The sequence below is a fragment of the Ambystoma mexicanum genome, chromosome 5p (genome assembly GCF_040938575.1).
Source record: "Ambystoma mexicanum isolate Mex_15411 chromosome 5p, UKY_AmexF1_1, whole genome shotgun sequence".
Lineage (NCBI taxonomy): Eukaryota > Metazoa > Chordata > Amphibia > Caudata > Ambystomatidae > Ambystoma > Ambystoma mexicanum.
Genome location: NC_090930.1, coordinates 377,306,871 through 377,326,647, shown reverse-complemented (window position 1 = coordinate 377,326,647; position 19,777 = coordinate 377,306,871). Strand labels below are relative to the sequence as shown.

General features: G+C 48.3%; 1 protein-coding gene across 1 annotated transcript in view; it reads right to left on the bottom strand.

Moving 5' to 3' along the window:
• Nucleotides 1-19,777, bottom strand: part of LOC138480533 (enolase-phosphatase E1-like) — a 64,696-nt gene that overhangs the window by 32,686 nt on the left and 12,233 nt on the right. Inside the window, exon 2 of the mRNA XM_069612285.1 lies at nt 9,725-10,888. Coding sequence (XP_069468386.1) covers nt 9,725-10,888 — 1,164 coding nt within the window. The remainder of the gene's footprint in view (nt 1-9,724; nt 10,889-19,777) is intronic.

Below are 19,777 nucleotides of genomic sequence, written 5' to 3'. Positions count from 1 at the left end.
ACAAGCATTGCTCAATTTATAGTACTGTTGAGATGGAAATGAGTATATCCCTAAGCGCTTTCAGGTGAAGCGAATCCCCTATGAGATAGCATGGGGGAGAAAACCGCACTCTGAAACTTGGTGTGAAAAGCAATATAGCGTGAACAGTAGATGCATGGCATTAGGAGACCCATAGAAATAAATGCCATCTTGTATTTATGACGAAAGCACAGGCTTGCATAACCACGCTGCACCAGCTGAGCTCCATGGAAAGATTTCACTAGGCCCAACCTTGCTAAGGCAGAAGGAATATGCACCGCCTGTTCTCACGGGAGTCCACTTCCCCCATGTCCCTTCACTGTTGCAAACATTTACTATCGTTCAGAGGAATGCACTCTGCAAGAGCGTAAAACAGCACAAGGCTCTGCGCAGCGACTATCCATCTCCAGTAAGCTGCTGCAGGCCTCTAACCCCCACCCAACCAGCCAAAGCCAGGCCCAAACCACTGACTTAACCCCACACCCACAATCCATGATAAGGGAGTGACCCCCCCTGTCCAAGCACAAATCAAGCGACCACAAAAGATCTAAGCTTGCGAGACTGTTTCACGCCCTCACCCCCAGCATAAAACACATCCGTTGTAACACAAGGTACAGGGAGGGAGAAATCCTAGATCAAACCCAGGGTGGAGACCTTCAGTGCCAGAGGTGCAGTATCAACCGAGCCCAGAATGTGTGGGTCAACGTGACTGTATTTCATCCTCTCTTCACCCCCTGGCATTAACCCCCGAGCCGCCCAGGTGCATGCCACAGTGACGGAGTAGTAGGTTTAGCGTGTTAGTATAAATGTAACATTGTATTTTACGAGTGACCAGGCCTTCACCAGACAACAAGATGAGCCCAGCTGGCCCACGTGGAGCCTGATAGATGGCGAAGGAACTAGCCAATAGTAGCCTGGCATCCCCTATGGAGAAGGTCCATGCATATGGTATTACCAATCAGTGGCACCAGTTTTTACTGTATATGATTATGCCACACACGAGGGAGTGACCGACTCACTAAAATTACTGGATTCCACAAATGTGGGACCTGTAACATGTGTAAATTTTCACACGCTGACTGTTGGGAGATCAAAGCCAATAATGGCATTGTGATCAAAATTAAAGACTTCATCAATTGTAGCACCACGTACGTTGTATATTCAATCATTTGTGTATGTCAAAAGAGTTGTGTGGGAAGCACAATTAGACAATTAAGAGTGAGAATTAGGGAACATCTCTCTAATCTTAAAAGCTGGGACATTAGGTAGCCTCTGGCTGTTCAGTGGCAGGAATGCCATCAGATGGCCAACAAGACTGACCTGCAATTCATAGGTCTGATGCGAGCAAAAACCGGGAAGAGAGGGGGTGACCTCACTTTGAAACTACAGAAAATGGAATCTAAATGTATCTGTCTTTTACGATGTGTCACTCAGGGGTTGAATGCGATCATGGGATGAATGTCTTTCTGTAGAATATCCGCGATATGTAAACTGTGTAGAGTGATATACAGCACCAGATCAACCGTCCAGTTTGTAGGGGCTGCTCAACTAGCAAGCACTTTATATGCTCCATAATGCATAGAATGTATTTGGGCCACATACTCATAAGGGTATTTCACTCAGTTATAACTTACACTAATGAGCAATAAGAATGGTAAATGCTTGGTCGGGTGAGCATGCTAATGCTGATATTTACTTGCATCACCGTCACTTATCATGTAGTATTGTAAACCTTCAGCGCTTGTACATATATTAATTCCAATGGTCTTTTGGAGGTACTTCTCCACCCAGAATCACAGTACCTCACAGCCTTTATCCTGGGCGGAAAGCACTATGAACACACTTGTTTGCCCCAGGAGTACTGTGAGAGCCCTAGCATTTTTAACAGGATATTACATGAAGACTTAGGGAACATTCAAGTACCCAGCATGATCCTTCAATATGTAGACGACCTGCTGGTCTGCAGCGACAGTGAGCAAGGCTGTCAAAGGGACTCTATTGCATTACTACAGTTGTTAGCAAGGAAAGGGTACAAAGTGGACAAAGCAAAACTCCAGTACAGCCAACTGGAAGTACTCTACCTTGGGATACTCATCTCTAAAGATGGAAAAATAATGATCCCCGACAGGGCAGCAACAGTGTGTGCCCCTCCCAAACCACTCACTGTAAAAGACATGCAAAAATTCTTGGGATGCAATTATTGCAGGTTGTGGATTCTAGATTATATAGCATACACAAGGCCGCTCCTACAGGGCCTCAAGGAAGTACAAAAAGAGAGCAACAGAATAGAGTGGATGCCAGAGATGATAACAAGTTTCAACAACTTAAAAGAAATGATTTCGACATTACCTGTCCTCGCCACACAGTAGTTTTACAATGTTTCGCACTCAAAAGGTATGCTTATGACAGCATTACTTACCCAGAAGAGCACAATGGGCCATAATCCACTGGCGAATTACAATGGAACACTTGACTTAGTGATGCAGGGGCAGTTCACGTGCGAACAGGCTTTTGCAGTCACAACCTTTGCCATCGAAAAAAGCTCTACAATTGAGATGGGGTGCTCAGTAACGTTGTCACGATTTTAGATCACACACTCACCATACAGAGAGCCTGGGCTTATGAGATAATGGGGGTAATTCATAGAATTCAGCGCACAAGTGGCGCACGCAGATAGCGCACAGTGTGTGCATGCGACAGTCTGCGCCAGCCGCGTGCGCCAAAACCCATTTCAGCGCACAGCGTATTCATGGATTTTAACATCCCTAAGCAGCCGTGGCACAGCGACCCTGCAGCAGTGCCAGTTACGCCCCCAACCCCGCCCCATGTGCCATGAACAGCGCACAAATCCAGTACATGGCGCACAGGCCAGTGGACCAGCATACAGCCCCCCAACCAGGAAAATGCGTGTAAAACTTCATGCGCACCCCTCAGAATACACGTACAGCACTCATTCACGGGAAGTTTTATACGCGATAGGCCTAGCGTGAGTGGGGAACGTGTATTACTGGAGTTCACGGGGAGTTTCACACGCGGTAGGGCCTGTGCAAGTGAGGCACGTGTATTTCTGGGGTTCGCGGGGAGTTTCACACGTGGTAGGCCCTGTGCGAGCTGGGCACGTGTATTTCCTGGGTTCGCGGGGAGTTTCACACACAGTAGGGCCTGTGCGAGCGGGGCACATGTATTCCTGGGGTTCGCATGGAGTTTCACATGCGGTAGGCCCTGTGCGAGCGGGTTATGTGTATTACTGGGGTTCGCGGGAAGTTTCACATGCGATAGGCATTGGGCGAGCGGGGCACATGTATTACTGGGGTTCGCAGGGAGTTTCACACGCGATAGGCCCTGTACGAGCGGGGCACGTTTATTACTGGGGTTCGCTGGAAGTTTCACATGCAATAGGCCTAGCGCGAGCGGGGTATGAGTAACACTGGGGTTCGCGGGGAGTTTCACATGCGGTAGGCCCTGTGCGAGCAGGGCACGTGTATTACTGGGGTACCCAAACGAATTGGCAGTGTGTGTCCTCCCAGGTGTGCCCTCACCCAGGGCCTGCAGACAGACCACAACACAGGGGAACACACTGCACCCCTGGCCATGCCCCACAGGCAGCCCATCCACCCTGGCGAAGCTCCCCAGCCAGCCTACATGTCACCACGCACCAGTGAGCACTGACTCATTTCCCCCCACCCACCCACCCAACAGTGAAGGGCACCTGCCAGCAGGCCCCTACTCATGTACACCCACCCACCCACCCAGAAGTGAAGGGCACCTGCCAGCAGGCCCCTACTCATGTTCCCCCACCCACCCACCCAGCAGTGAAGGGCACCTGCCAGCAGGCCCCTACTCATGTCCCCCCATAGCAGTCAAGGGCACCTGCCAGCAGGCCCCTACTCATTTAAACACGAAACAATGGACATAAGGAAAACAATGCAGAATGTCACATAATGATAAAAAAGAGGAAATCAGAATCCAAAATATATGAAATCAAAAATGTCTCCAAAGACTCCCTCCAACAAAGCAAATCCAAAAAGAAATGAAAAAGTAAAATCCATTGCTCCATGGAAAAATCAAAAAAGAAAATGCTGACAAATCCACACTCCAACTATTTACAAGGATGAAATCCTGGGTCCATGAGCCCAGCTGTCCAAATGAAACCTACAAAAATACACTAACTAATGAAGAACTATATACAAAAATGTGGGGTATTGTCCAAGTGCACCAAAAAAAAATTAAAATAAAAATGAAACCTAACACTAACTAACTAACTAACTATTTACAATGGCAGCGGGCTAGTCCGACGGCTCACTTTTTGATGTCCCGGGCCAGGGCATCATTGAACTCCCACTCAATGTCCTGGAGGCAGTCCTCTTCCATGGCCCTGAGGGTTCGCAGGGATGATGACATGTTGACCTCCAACTCCCTGCCAATTGCCTCGAGGCACTCGGCCCGCCTCAGTGCCCTCCGCATGGAGTTCTCCTCACTGACCATCGTGAGGCGTGCCTCTTCCGCCCTCTGCTGCTCCGCATCTATGTCATGGCCCAACCACTGCCACACGGAAGACACTTGTAATCCTGGGTCCTCCTGCCCTCTGGTCGATGCCTGCCCCTCCGATGTTGAAGGCCCCGAGTCATCATTGCTCCCACCATGTTGTTGCTGCTGCTGTGCCTGTGCCTGCGCCCTGGCTCTTGCTGCCTGCACGTCCTCCTCCGGCTGGGGTGCAGTTGTCGTGGTGGCCACCCCTGCTTGACGTCTGACTCCCGACTGTGGCAGGGATGTGTCCTCCACCATCCTGGCCGCTGGGTCAGAGGCAGCTCCACAGGGATACCCAGGTGATACATGGGTGGAAAGATGGCATGGAGGATGACTGGCGCATGGGGGTTCAGGTGAGGAGGGGGTCGCAAGAAGGTCCAGCACACGGAGGAATCAAGCACTGGTGGCCCGTCCCAGTAGGTCAACGCGGTCAAAGAGGCATCCGAGATGACGTGCAGTGTCTTCACAAAAACACTGCAGGTCACCGCGCATGCCCCGTTGACGCAATGCTATCTCAGCCAGGACAGGCTCAACCCGGTCCCGGATAGCCACGTCCACAGGTAGAGGAAGGCCAGTTGTTGTGCGCCCATCCCCTCCCTGAAAACGGGTCTGGACGTAAGCATCCCTGCTGGTGCCAGATGATGCAGTCACAGGATCAGGGACAGCATTACACACAGGCACCTCCGCGGCAGCCTGTGCTGCCTCCTGTCCCTGTCCCTGCCCCTGCACTGCACCACTAACACCAGTGGAATCCCCACCTCCAGACCCTGTGTGCGTCCCTTCCACGGCCTCCTCCTCCTCCAAACCCCCCACCAACCTGGATGACTCCATGCCCCTTCTGCTGCCGAGGAGTCCATCTCCAACCTCCGCCTACTGGACCTACCCTCGGCCTGAGACGCGGCACCAGGCTCCTCACTCCCCGAAGAGATGACAATCTGGGAGGGGAGCCGGGCCTTGCGTCTCTGGCTGGTGGTGCGATCCCTGCCGCTTTGCTCCACGGCACCCTCTCCGCCCTCTTCATCAATTGACACTGCAGACAGGGAGAGATAGAACACAGTCATCAGGGCACTGTACAATGGACTGATACTCACATGACAATTGTACATGAATGGTAGTGTCAAACTTCAGACATGGCATCACACTCCCTAACACACATGTCATTTCTACTCACACACACGATCAATTCCACAGAAGTATTTCACCAGGCAGCACCATCCATAAATATACAACAGCATCAGCATCTGAAGGTGAGCCTGACATCACATGAAACACGGGGAGTGCACAACACATGCACACACACCAACACACTTACATGCATGTGTACATGTCCACCAACTGTCACAGTGATGAGATTGCCATCCATGTCACATCTGGCATTCAGCCTTCTACATGTCAGTGCCACATACATCCATGTTGCATCACAGTTGACCCTTGTCAAATACACACACATGCACACAGCGCAGATACATGCAGCTGGAACCACCATCCATGTGTGACACCACAACCATGCCAACGTACATACACAGCAATGCAAACTTGTGTGCTCCTACACCTGCATTTGGCCAAAATGCTTACCAACACATACACCATCCATGTGCCTCACACATGTGAGAACTCACATGTGTCAGCCTCACGCCCCTGTACATACACATCCATACATGGCCCTACAAAAACGCATGTATAACCTGCACACTACTGGCACACCACGACACGCACAGCGTCCAATCAGTATGCATGTACACTTACCGCTTGACTTCAGACGGGTCTGCCTCTCAAGGACCTGGACGTGGAGCGCTGGGCGTATGCATTCCAGGACCCTCATTTGGTGGTCTGACAGCTGGCCCCGGCACCCCTTGGCATCCGCTGCCTTCAAGAGGCACTGGGCCTTGTCGAGGGTCCTGGACCTGAAGTCCTCCCAGCGCTTCCGGACATGTTTGATGTCACGGACTGCCACCCCCTCCTCGTTGATGGCAGCCATGATGTCCATCCAGATCCTGGTCCGTCCTTCATTGTCGGCGTGCAAACTTCCAAAGAGGGCATCATACTGCCCCAGGACTTGCTCCACCAGGACACCAACTTCCCTGACACTGAAGCTGGTGGCCCTCTGCGTCTCTGGCTGGGGGTTGCCAGTGGTGCCAGATGGTGTTATGCCCGACATGGCAACCCCAGAGGCAGGTGTGGGTGGGCAACTGGGTCCTGGGGCTGGGCTGTGGAGCGATGGTATCCCAGTCGGGAGCCTTCAGTTCCAGCAGGGGTGGTCACAGCAACTGCACCCCTGGGTGACGTGCAGGCAGCAAATAGAAGGGCACGTGGGCAGCAGGCAGGCAGGCAGTAGCAGATGGCAGGTGGGAGCAGTAATTCGGCCTTCTGGGCAGGAGCGTGGTCTTACCTGTGTTGTCACGTGGCCAACTTGATACGGAGTGATTTGGCACGTGAAAAAATTGCATGTCAGCGTGTAATTCGAGGAAAGGCCCTTAGCGCGTAAGCGCATCTGTGACGTTACACGTGCAGGTGTTTCCCTCGTGACGGGTGCATAGTGAATCAGCACGTGAAGACACAGCACGTATGTGAATTCATTGGACCAAAGGTCCTTCAGCGCATAAGAGCATCTGTGACGCGCAAGGGCGTTACCCTCAACACGGGTGAATGTTCATTGTACACATGCAAAAACTGTACATCCGAGTGTCAGCTCATGTAATTGGAGGAAAGGGCCTTAGCGCGTACATGCGTAAGCGACATTGTACGTGTGGGCCGGTTGAAAAGGTACGTGTAGGACGCCATTTCCTTGTACTTGCTTTTCGTGGGGAGCGAGTGGGTGAATTTTGTACTTCTACTCGGTTCACACGCGATTACATCACAATGGTTCAAGTTCGTACTCCCTGTTACCTCTGACAGCGTTCAATTCTTATTTTGGCCTGTTTCCTCAAACAGCGTTCACTTCTTCTTTTGTCCTGTTTCCTCAGACAGCGTACAATTCTTCTTTTGGCGGGGGTGTTGCCAACGCGCACATTTGCATTTTTTTCACGTTATTTTTCCAGGCATACGGTGAGTCGCACACGTATTTACCAACTGTGCTTTCCCCGTGTGTCACGTACCCCTTCAGAGGTCAGTGTAGGCTACGTGTATTACGCGTACGCTTATTTTTGTGTTTCTGGGTGCCACAGCATAGTGCGGGTTCATTTTTCCATGCACCTGGTCTACGAGGGTTGCGTGCACGTTCATTTTTGTTTTCCGGGAGCCTGTGCGTTGCGTGACCCGTCATCTTCCCCCAGTGGTCACAGACAGCCTTGCTAGAGCAGTAGGGTACGAATTCCATCTAGTACCCTACCCCTTTCACCCCCAATTGCCCAGGACTATTGTTTACTGCTACTCCCATATGCACAACAACATCAGTGCCATGGTTGAGAGGTGACCAAGCGGTAAAGGAGAAAAAGGTAGCTGACCTCCAAAAGGTGGGCATGGTGGGCGCGGTATTTGACGTGGCCAAGATTTTGCAGGGTACCCCTAGACCCCCGTGTGTGGAGGACCAATCAGGGACACCCTTGCCCCCCCGGTTGTGGGAAACGTAGCTGACACCATCCCAGCTCAGCCCTTGTTGGACCAGCCCATTTTGGCACCTGAACCGGCACAGGATGACTCCCAGGCTGACTTCCAGGTCAGCAAGTCTAAGCCGCATGTGGCGGTGCAAGTTGCTGTCACCAGGCCACGTGGATCTGGGGCAGCAATGTCATCTGATGCCCCAAGTAGGCAGGGTGGGGAGGCTGCAGGGGCAGCTGCAGCTCTATCCACCCCATCTCTGAGTCTCCCATCCGGGACAGTGTCGGTCCAGGTCCATCAAACCGACATTGGCCCTGCCAACATCACCCTGCAGCCAATGCCTGCACCAAGACCTATGGTCATTGTGCATTTGCACACTCCTAGTACCCAGTCCACCGGCGCTTCTGCCCCTACTGACCAGAGCAGCGTAAGCCACTCAGGATCCGCACCACCTTTGAAAAAGAAGAAGGGTGCTCTGGCACTACAGGCTGAGACCCCAGACACGGCTACACACTCCGGCACGTCAAGGAAGCCTAGCTTTAATGACGCCGAAATTGATGCACTTGTGGCCTATGTGTCGGCACATAGCCGCAAAATGGTGGTGACTGCAGGGTGCAAGACCACACCTGGTCAACGTAAGGCACACTGGCAGACCAATCTGTATTCTGTATCACTACCTATCACTACCTACCTATCTATATGTGTGCATGTATGTATAATAAGCTGTCTTGACTAAATTGCCGAGATATCTCAGGGTGTGGCGAGCTGTATAAATAATAAACAAACAAACAAACAAACAAACCTCACTGCCTTTGTTTTACGTATACTGTGTACCTGCCCCATTCTCCGCCCATACCCTCATTGCATTGTATGCATTTTATGCAACAACAAACTCTGTATATTTCTCTGCCCATACTGGGCACCAAACATCAGACAAACGACTGTGTATATGGAGTACTTTATATATTGAGTACTAGACATTTTACATCCAACATTGTGCATTACATATTGCCTATATTGTGTACTGAATAGCATCTCGCCATCACTGTGCACGCTACTGCATGTATCCTGAAATGAAATCATCTATTTTCAATTGCTATGCCATCGTTATGTTACCAACTTGCCCACTTCCATAATGTATTTGACAGCAATGATCCTCATTACTTAAATCCATTCCAGGTGCGAAGAGCAGGCATGTAAGGGGTGACGAATTGTGGCAGTCTGAGGCAGTCTAAAGGCAGATAAGGCAGACACTGGATTGTGCTTGGTAAGTTCCCCTATTAGTCTACTGCCCATGCTGCTTTGCAATTTGGAGCTTATAAACTATTTGCATCAGCAGCGTAATGGTTTACGCGTGCACCAGAAGTCGAGTGACTCTGCTGGCATCAGCTTTGGAGACCGACCAGGCGGACATCGACCATCCCCCTTTGGTATTACCTAAAGACGGTCCCATTATGATTCAACATGCTGGTTCCCACAGGATCAGGGTTCAGATGTCAATATTACAACATTATTGCCGGCAAGTGCCCTGATATTATTGTTTGCATCTAAGGCGACATTAAAGAAAGACATTTGTCCGACTATTTCTACTCCGAAAATCACAACATTTTGAATCAGCCATAGATTGTGTAATGTTTTGTACAGGCTTTTTATTTCCCTTTTCAGCGGTGGATTGCTTCTTGTTAGATTCTCCTTTAAAGGAAGGCTTTTTTGGAATATATTTGTAAATTTCCACATTTGACTCCTCTGTGTCATATTCAACTGATTCCTCACAAGATGTTTCCTCACTAGAATTAGAATTGCTTTCTGTCTTCCGAGCTTTGGGTGAATCCTGCCTCGATGGCTTTTCAATTATTTTCACTTTCTGTAAATGCCAATTAGTGTCAGGTTTCTTCTTTCCTTCTTCAGCTAGCGTCAGTTTCATTTCAGGTTGTGATTTAAAGGAATCCTTTTTTGAACTATCTTTGTAATATTCCTTGCCATGGTTGTCTGTCTCTTCCTCTTCATTTGAATCCTCACAAGATGTTTCCTCATCCGATGTATCCATTCTGTCTCTCTTCATTGTTGTGTGTGATACCTGCCTGTATGGTTCTTCAATTATTTCCACTTTCTGAAAATGACGAATAGTTGGCGGAATCTTCTTTCTGCTTTGCACTGGGGATTGTTTCTTTTTAGGATGTGCTTTAAATTGCACATTTCGTGAATTATGTATGTAGTATTCAGTATCAGAGTCATATGTCTCTTCTTCATCTGATCCCTCATAAGATGTTATACTGCAATCATACATGTTTTCTCTCTTCCTACAAGACAATGAAACCTGCCTCATTGGTCCTTCAATTATTTTCACTTTCTGTAAAGGCCTACTGATTGTAGGTTTCTTCCTTCCCTTTTCAGGTAATGTTTTATAGGAAGCCTTTCTTGAACCAGCTTTGTGATATTCTGTGTCAGGGTCGTCTGCCTTCTCTTCATCATCCTCTCTTTCTCGTTTCATGGTTGGGGGTGAAACCTGCCTGGAAGGTTCTTGAATTTTGTTCACTTTTTGTGAATGCGTAGGCTTCTTCACTGTTGCATTAGTGGATTGTTTATTGGCAGATTGTGCTTTAAAGGGTGATTTTTTTGGAATGTCTTTGACATTTTCCTTGTCAGTTTCATCTGTGTCACCTTTTTCTGATCTCTTGCTGGATGTTTCTTCATGAGAATCTTCATTATGTTCTCCCTTCATAGTCAACGTTGAAATTTGTGTTTCAGAATCTTCAATTATTTGCACTTTTCGTAATTTCCTACTGACAGATAGGAAGACAAGTCTCTTAAACAATATGTACAGTAAATAACATTGAAATTATGCTTCATCGACTGCATCATCCAACACTGTATTTGTTTAAGGATATGACTTGAGAAAAATATTCCTTTACAAATAAACCTTATCATTCCATAATGTTTGATTGTATTGCCCTGCCATTTCAAAGGAGATTGCAGAAAAACAGCCACTCATTTACACATATAGCAATTTAAGTAGCCTCAAACCATTAAAAAAAGTCTATCAGTTCTGCAGCATGCATATCTCTTGTGGTAGATGTAAGGCTGTCACCTTAGTTGTTACAGAGGCCTCTGACATTTGAAAAAAACTTGCTTTACGGTGTGACCAAAGTAACATACATTTTCTGAAATTTGTGATGCTCTGGAAAATTACTAAAATAAAATAAACTTGACATCTCTGGAATAGCATTCAAAAAATCAATTAGCAATCATGATACAATTTTGTGCAGACTTTATACACAATTGTATTTTAAGGATGCAGGCGTAGAGCCCTAAATGTGGAGGTAAATACAGGCTGCGGAAATTCTATTAGTGTAAAGATTGGTTCATTTTAGTGTCAGTGTTCTGACATTTGTCGCAGCATTTCAGGTCATTTTCTAATTGGATTTAGTTTTGCCACATTTTAGAGAGCACTATGCTACCGAGTACGTAGTTGAATGATGGGAAGAAAAAGGTGTTGTTACTGGTCCCCATTAGCACACGGGCCTCTCGCTGCATTAGCCAGCGTCCAGCCATTTTGGACTAGGCCCCATCAGAGGTGTAGATTTCTGCCATTCAGGGTACTAAGCCGCAGATCTGAGCCTCTGTCTATCTATTTAATAAAGCTTGATTCCTTCTTTCCCAGCGAGTGCTCAGCTTGCTAAGGCCCTTGGAGGAAAGGTGAGGTGCAGCACACATATTAGTTATTGTTGCATGGGGCTAGCTGTTCTCAGGAGTTTTGAGTGAAATGTAGAATAACAGTTTGTGTTCTCGATGAGAGATAAGTACAATAGTTGTGAATGACACCTTTTGGTAACGTAGCCTGGAGTGGAAACATTGCCAAAGCGTCAAATAAGATCATGGTCATACTGCCACCTTGGGAATGTTGTGACAACTGGATCTGCAATAGAATGGCTTGGTAGTATGAATAAATATGAGAAATTAATTTTCAAAGAGTGTTAAATTGTTTTATGAAGCAACTTGATTATCCAGAGATAGCCAGAAAAATATATGCTAGGGATAGCAAAATGTTTTAAAGTGGCAAAAAGAGCTGCAGAGTATGCTGCCACAAGGGGTGGGAACTGCCTGAATTGCCAAACTGACTTAGCTCATGGGAGAGGATATTAGTGTGTCTAATTTTCTGACTTCACTGTTCACACTCATAACATGATTGGGTCGTTTAGGAGGGCCAGCACATCAGAAGTTGTATGAACTTGCTTTGGCAAATGAGGGTATGTCATTTTAGTAAATGTTACATGTATAACTTTAGCCAATAAGGATGTAGTATTGTCTGCTGAGTGCACAAATAGATAATTCATAGGAGGATGCACTTAGGATGGTCACAGGTAATGTACTAACTAATGGGGCACACTGATATATTTTGTATTTAAGATTTTATGTAGGTGGGAGCCGATAGGGAACGTGGGATTAACATGTACTTGTTACTTGTAATATATTCAAAATTTGTAGTTTTTGTCTTTAAATATTGTAACCCAATGTGGGCGCGTCAAGAGCATTTCCAATTTTCAGTTCAAAGGAGCTCACTAACACTCTTGGCTGTAATTTGCATGCATTACGGCTGTTTTCCTTGCAAATCGTGCACTCCTTGGATTGTTTTTTTCCCATCCGTTTTTGGGCCTACAATACAGAATCAATGGGCCTTATTATGAGTTTTGCAGTAAAAATCAGGTGTTACTGTGACGGCGGTCCTAACGGCTCCACCACCGTGTGATTCCGGAAAGAAGGTAGGATTGCGGCTTGTCAGCCGCACGCATGCCTTATCCGCGGAACCAGTGACACCATCATCACAGTAACACTGGCGTAGACGGATGTACTGTCCAAATGGTGGCAGTGCACCCTCCTCCTCTGCGTGCATGCTGGACCTAGCGGCAACACGTATATGGAGCCGGAAACAACGGAACCGGAAATAACGTAATCGGCGGAACTGGAACGAGCCCGGCACACATTACAAAAATCACAATCCACTGCGATCTCCCTGTATCAGAAGCCATCCAGCCTTAGTGAAAGCCACAACATATACAGGGACATGAGCTCAAAGGAGCTCTTTAAGATCCTAAAGGAACTAGAAAACCCCATTCCTCCCACGGATACTTGCACTAAAAATAAACAATGGTGCACAGGGATCCAGAATGCCCTTGTCAACAAAATTTCAGGGCTCCAATCTAAAATTGACAATAAACAACAACAACTCACCTATGTTCCGACCTCCAGTCCCACCCCTCCCCCTCCTACAGCCTCCAGCCCAGGATTCACCTTCAAAAAGGTATCCACACCCGAAGTACAGAAAATCATAGCGTCATTGAAACCTTCGAACTGCAAGGGGGACAGCTGTCCCGCTCAGATTATAAAAGATGCTGCAAGGGATCTCTCCCCATTCATCACAAAATTAATAAACCTGTCTTTCTCTGATAACTCGGTCCCTAGTAATCTAAAACAATCCTGGGTCCTACCACTACTAAAAAAAACTACCCTCGACCTAGATATACCCACAAATTACAGACCCATCACCACTGTCCCATTCCTACTAAAAATTCTTGATAGAGTGGCCTATCTACAAATCCAGGATTACCTTGAGACAAACCATCTACTAGGAATTCGCCAGTCCGGCTTTCGTCCACAACACGGGACAGAAACGGCCCTGGTCGATCTCAAGTGCCAGATAGACGACCTCAAAGACAAAGGTAAAGCTGGCATCCTTCTTCTTCTTGACCTATCCGCTGCCTTTGATCTGGTTGATCACAAAATCCTGTGCAACCATCTGTCATCGGCAGTTCACTTCTTCCACTCTGCAATTTCATGGATCCAATCCTTCCTGGACAATAGGACCATGCGGGTCTTCTCACCCCTAGCAGCGGCCGACCCTATTCCTATTACTTGTGGTGTCCCACAAGGATCGTGTGTATCACCCACTTTGTATAATATTTTTACAAAGCCCCTATTCGACAAGCTGGACCATCTGGGTGTCACCTACACCAACTACGCAGACGACACCCAGATACTCCTCACCTTAACCGGCAACTATAATTCGGACGCCATTTGGATCAATGAAGTCTTCTCCATCATTCAGGCATGGATGGCCACACATGGCCTCTGCCTGAATGATGACAAGACTGAACTGCTCCTTGTCGGCTCACCCAACACCATTCGGAAACTTAGTCCTAGCTACACTAGCCTTACCATTGACGGCAACACCATCACTATCGCCAAGAATGTAAAAACCCTTGGTTTTTACCTCGACACGAACACTAACCTAGCCAAACAAATTAATATGACTGCCTCAGCCACGGCCTACACAGGCAAACTAATCAGGGCCTGTAGACCGCTGATCTCCCCTAACAACTGCCTCACCCTAGCCAGAGCACTTATACAATCTAAACTAGATTACTGCAATAGTCTCTACGTAGGTGCCAACAAAACGGTAATCAATAAACTGCAAGTTATACAAAATAATGCACTCCGTGCCGCCCTGAATATTCCCAGAAGAGAACATATTTCGGCTACCAGAATCGCATGCAAATTGCTATCCATCCAACATCCAACAAAAAATAGATCTAAAAACTATCTGCCTCACCTATAAAGCACTCAACGGCCTTGCCCCGCCCTATCTCACCAACAAATTCACATTAAGACAGAACACTAGAACCACTAGATCCTCTAATACACTACAATTGACTGTGCCCAAATTCTCCCTCAAAAGAGCTGGTGGTTCCAGCTTCCCAGTTCTGGCTTCACAACTTTGGAATACCATTCCACTGGATATCAAATCTACACCCACCTTCCAACCTTTCAGAACTAAGGTCATCACCTGGTTACTCAACAATTAACCTACCATGATTGAATGCATACCTCCTGCTTGATTGTATTTTGCACCATGCCAGCATATTACTGTCTATGCACGAATTGCTATATTACTGTCTATGCACGAATTGCTATCCTGTCTTGTACACCTTTGCTTCATCACTGTATAATTGTACCCTACCTTGCCTGTAACTCGAAGATTAAGCGCCCATATACCTTTGGGTCAGGTGCGCTATACAAATTAATAAACAAACAAACAAACAAACAAATAAACAAACATGACATTGAGGATTCCCCAAACCCGCCAGCGGAAGCCACACTTGCTGGTGGGGCACAAAGTTGACAATGTTGGGGAGCTTTTCTCCACAGACCAGCACAGCTCCGGCACAAGGCAATATGGGCAGAAGTAGCCCGGAAAGTGACAGCTGTGGGTGTGACAGCATGGAGCGTAAAAGACTGCCATAAAACGGTGGGATGACCTCTGGCTAAGGGTGCAGAAACTTCTGGCTGCACACCTGCAAAAATTCACAGCCACAGGTGTTGGACCACCCTCATCCCTGAAGCTACTTCCATGGGAGGATAAGTGCAGCAGTGTGTTGTATCAGGAGGGCATTGAGGGAGTTTGTGCAGCAGAGGCAGGAGGTGGGACACCTGTCGAGGCTGGTGAGTACAGAAATTCACAAATATAAAGTTCACACAAGCATATCCTGCCCCCCTCAATGTACATAATGCCCATAGCATTGTCCACATCACCCCAACCACACACAGCACTTCCATGCCGCCTCACTGAATACAGTGCAAAGCCCCCCGAGTATAACCCATACACAACCACATGCACCACACATGACTGCATGTGAACTGACACTATGGTTCCTGTAAGCAGCGTGACTCACATGTGACAGGTCCAGCAAACACATGAGGATGGTCCATTACAGTGGCTGCCAGGGCTGCAGCTCCCAACAGGCCTGTCTGTGGCAGGTGCTGCGGCCCTGGCATGCTGAGATGCCATGGAATCACTGCCACCATCAACAACATTGCCACTGCACATGCCTACCAACCCACATGGGACCGTATGGGACTTAATGCAAATGTGATTCAAGAACATCCTGCCGCCTGACTTCCTGGGCCCTGGTCTTTGATTATTCCAGTTGCACTGTTAAGTCAGCATATGTACATTGGCAATGGCTCCAGTAGAAAACTGCCGGTACCACTGGCATGGTTAATATAGGACCCATAATGAGGCACAGTGTCACCTGCACACTGCAGCACATACACCCATGCAGGGACACCCATACACAGCTGCGTGTACAGCGTTGTTACATCATATGCCACACACCCAGGCACTCCCCACCCCCGCCCTACTCGCACATGCAAACACAGATGAACAACTCTTCAGCAGGCTCAACTGACAACAGAAGAAAACATAACCCACAAAGGCGACAATGTGCATCCTGGTCACGAGAATGCATATGTGTCTGCCTTGCTGCCACTGCCATCACAACACTGGTACGCCCTCACCTGCATGGACACATGGGCACACACCAATTGTGGAGTGCCTGTTCCTCACATGACCCTGGAAGACCTACCACGAAAACACCACACACATCCTGGCCATGCAACCAGGTCTCACCTTGACTCCAGGCACGCACCCCTCCAACAACATTTGGAACACATTTCAGATATCTGCACATGGACAGACATGCATGGCACTACCCACAGCCCAATGTGGGTGTACATGTGAGCATACCCAGCACAGCTATGTCACATGTGCCATCTGCACAGTGCCTGCAGCTGAGTCAACGCAACCCATGCATGAATTAGACATACTATGCAGCATTGCCTGCCCCCACAATGTAATATAGCAAGAGGACCATGTTGCATGTAATTGTACAATACTCAACCATTCAGTTCCCTAACAGCATGCCTTTCATTCACAACAGGAACATCATCTGACACGGATGACTGTCAAGCACAAACATCAAGGGACAGTGGACGTGCAAGGCCCATAACACAACGTCCCTCAAACTCTGGTGCAACTCGCCCATCAGGGCAGTGACAAATGCAATGGTACACCACACAGAGCCGGCAGACAACCCTGCTGCCCCATGACACAGGCAGACCCTCTGCTTGTCCCACCTGCTGCCCCTGTGATACAGGCAGCCCCCCTGCCTGTCCCACCTGCTGCCCCCATGACACACGAAGCCACATGTGCATTCCCAAAGGGACATGCAAGCACCACCACTCCACAAGGCTGTCTTATGGCACAGACAGCAGTTCTGGGTATGGGGCTGTTACGGCAGGCAGAAAGAGCGGCGAGGACACTGAGCACACCCCAGATGTTCTGGGCACATTAAGCCCGATGAACCCCAGAAGTCCTGTGCGCTCGCCCCAAACCATGGATCCAGGAGCTCAATGCGCATCTCCAATGGATGGCGGAGCATCAGGACACACTGACCACACTGGTGCAGCAGCACTTAGAGGAGTCACACCTTCAGAGGGAGAGCAATCAGGCGATTGGCCGCTGGGTTGCCCATGCCATTCGGTGTTCGGTCTGTGCCACTGTCCTCATGTCTCGGAGGGTCCATGAGGGCATTGTGATCAATCTAACATTGCCGAGACAATGGCACAGGTCCTACAGGCTATCATGTCACGCCTACCACCTCAAAAGATGCCAGTGCCCTCCACCAGCACCACACCTGCAAGCTCCCAGGCAGGCAGCCCCAGAAGAAGATCAATGCACCTGTCTGGCGCATCTCAGAGGGACAAACGTGCCAGCAAGAGTGGCAGGAAGTAGTGCAGATTCATTGACACTTGCTCCACATGTTGATATTTTGGGACTGGGAGGTGGGAGGGTACGTTTGGGAAGGTCTTGTTGTTGCACCTGTTTTCATTTGTCTTTATCATAATACACTGGGTTGTGCATCTGAATCACAAGTGGACATTCTTCTTCTGTTTGAGTATTCATTATTTAATCAAAGTGTTACAAATTACGTGTCAGAAATTGTGCTCCATGTGCCTGTGAGGATTGCTTAAAATAAATTGTGAATCAGTGCATGCCGTGCATGTTGACCATCCATGGCATCCCGCCGGGGTCGAACTCCAATCCCATCATCATCGTCATCCCGTTCCTCCTCATCTGCTGGGTCAATGTCCAGGGGCATTGAAATGTTCCATCAAATACACATATTGTGCAGCATGGCACTTTCCAGGACAATTATTCCAGCCTTGATGGGGCTATACATTAGTGCCCTGCCGGATCTCCTGAGGCAGCAGAACACAACATAGTACATGCCACAGATGACCCAATGGATTTTCAAAAATTACATGTGACAACTTTTCTATATTCAAAAGTTGGGTCACAATTTCCTACTAAGACTGTTTGGCCTGCTCACTGTCTGCAGTCATGATGTGGCCTTCAATGTTACTACATTTCTTATTCCTTTCAATGTAAACAATGGTGTGTGTATGCCTACTTGGAGCCTCATGTCTTGTATGGTGCTAACAATCTGCGTTCTCCACCCGCAGTGCACTAGAGGCAAGACACTGCTGTGCTCAGCAGGACTAATAGGCATTGTGCACATTAGAGCACCTGCTACTTTCTCACCAGTGAGAATACTCTCATGTACATGTCACCATTGCATAGTGTGCCACTCCTTGGTTAGGGGGACTTTCACTTTGCGGAAACATGGATTCCTGTGACATGGAAAACTGTCATGGACCTCATGCAGCGGTAAAGCAGGTGCACTTTGGTGAGTGCCTATTTACCCCCCCACTACACAGAGGTCAAGCATCGGTCATTCTACTCACTCAAAGGCCAAGTGAACTCTGGTGAGTGCCAATGTGCCCCCCACTTCACAGAGGTCAGGCATTGGTCATTCTATTCAATCAGCAGCAAGGTGCACTCTGGTGAGTGCCTATTTACCCCCCCACTACACAGAGGTCAAGCATTGGTCATTCTTCTCACCCAACGGCCAGGTGCACTCTGGTGAGTGTCTATTTACCCCCCACTCCACAGGGGTCAAGCATTGGTCATGCTACTCACCCAACAGCAAGGTGCGCTCTGGTGAGTGCCTATGTACCCCCCACTACACAGAGGTCAAGCATTGGTCATTCTACTAACCCAACAGCCAGGTGCTCTCTCTGATGTGACATGCCATGTACTTTGGCAACGTGGAATTCCGCAAGACCATTGAGTCATGTTTGGATCCCGAAAAACGTGCACAGCAATGGGTGATGAGGTATTCAGCATCACAGACCATCTGCACCTTGAGGGAGTGACATTTTTTGTGATTTCTATACACTGCCTCAATGGCATGTCTGTCAACCAACTCCACATGGGTGCAATCTACACAATCCTGGAAAAACAGGGTTGTGGCAGCCCGTGCAGCTCACCCGGTTGCAAGGAAGTGCAGTACCAACACTACCTTCAGCAACGGTGGGATTGCAGTCCATATGTTTGTCATGCTGCTGATGACGTCATTGATAAGGGTGACTATTGATATTATGGTCCCACTGTCAAGCCAGTACAAGGTGTGGATTTGGCTTGGGGTCAGGTTCCAGGACGAGGCCCTGATGTGGGGAATTTGTGACTGCCTGCGGGGAGCTATCTGATGGACATTGATGTTAGGCATGGCCAACTGGTTCCTCATTCACCTCCTGAGCCTACAACCCCTACTCTGCCTCTCTGCTGCCTCATCCTCAATAGCTCCTTGCAGGTTCCCCAGCCCAATTGCTACTTCAGCGACTGCCAACATTGTTGTGTTGGGAGGTGGGTTGGGTGTGAGTGTGGTCCTTTTGTACATTCCCAGTGGTAAATGGTGTGCAGCTGTGCTAATTTACTCCACCTGGGGCCTGTTGCTAC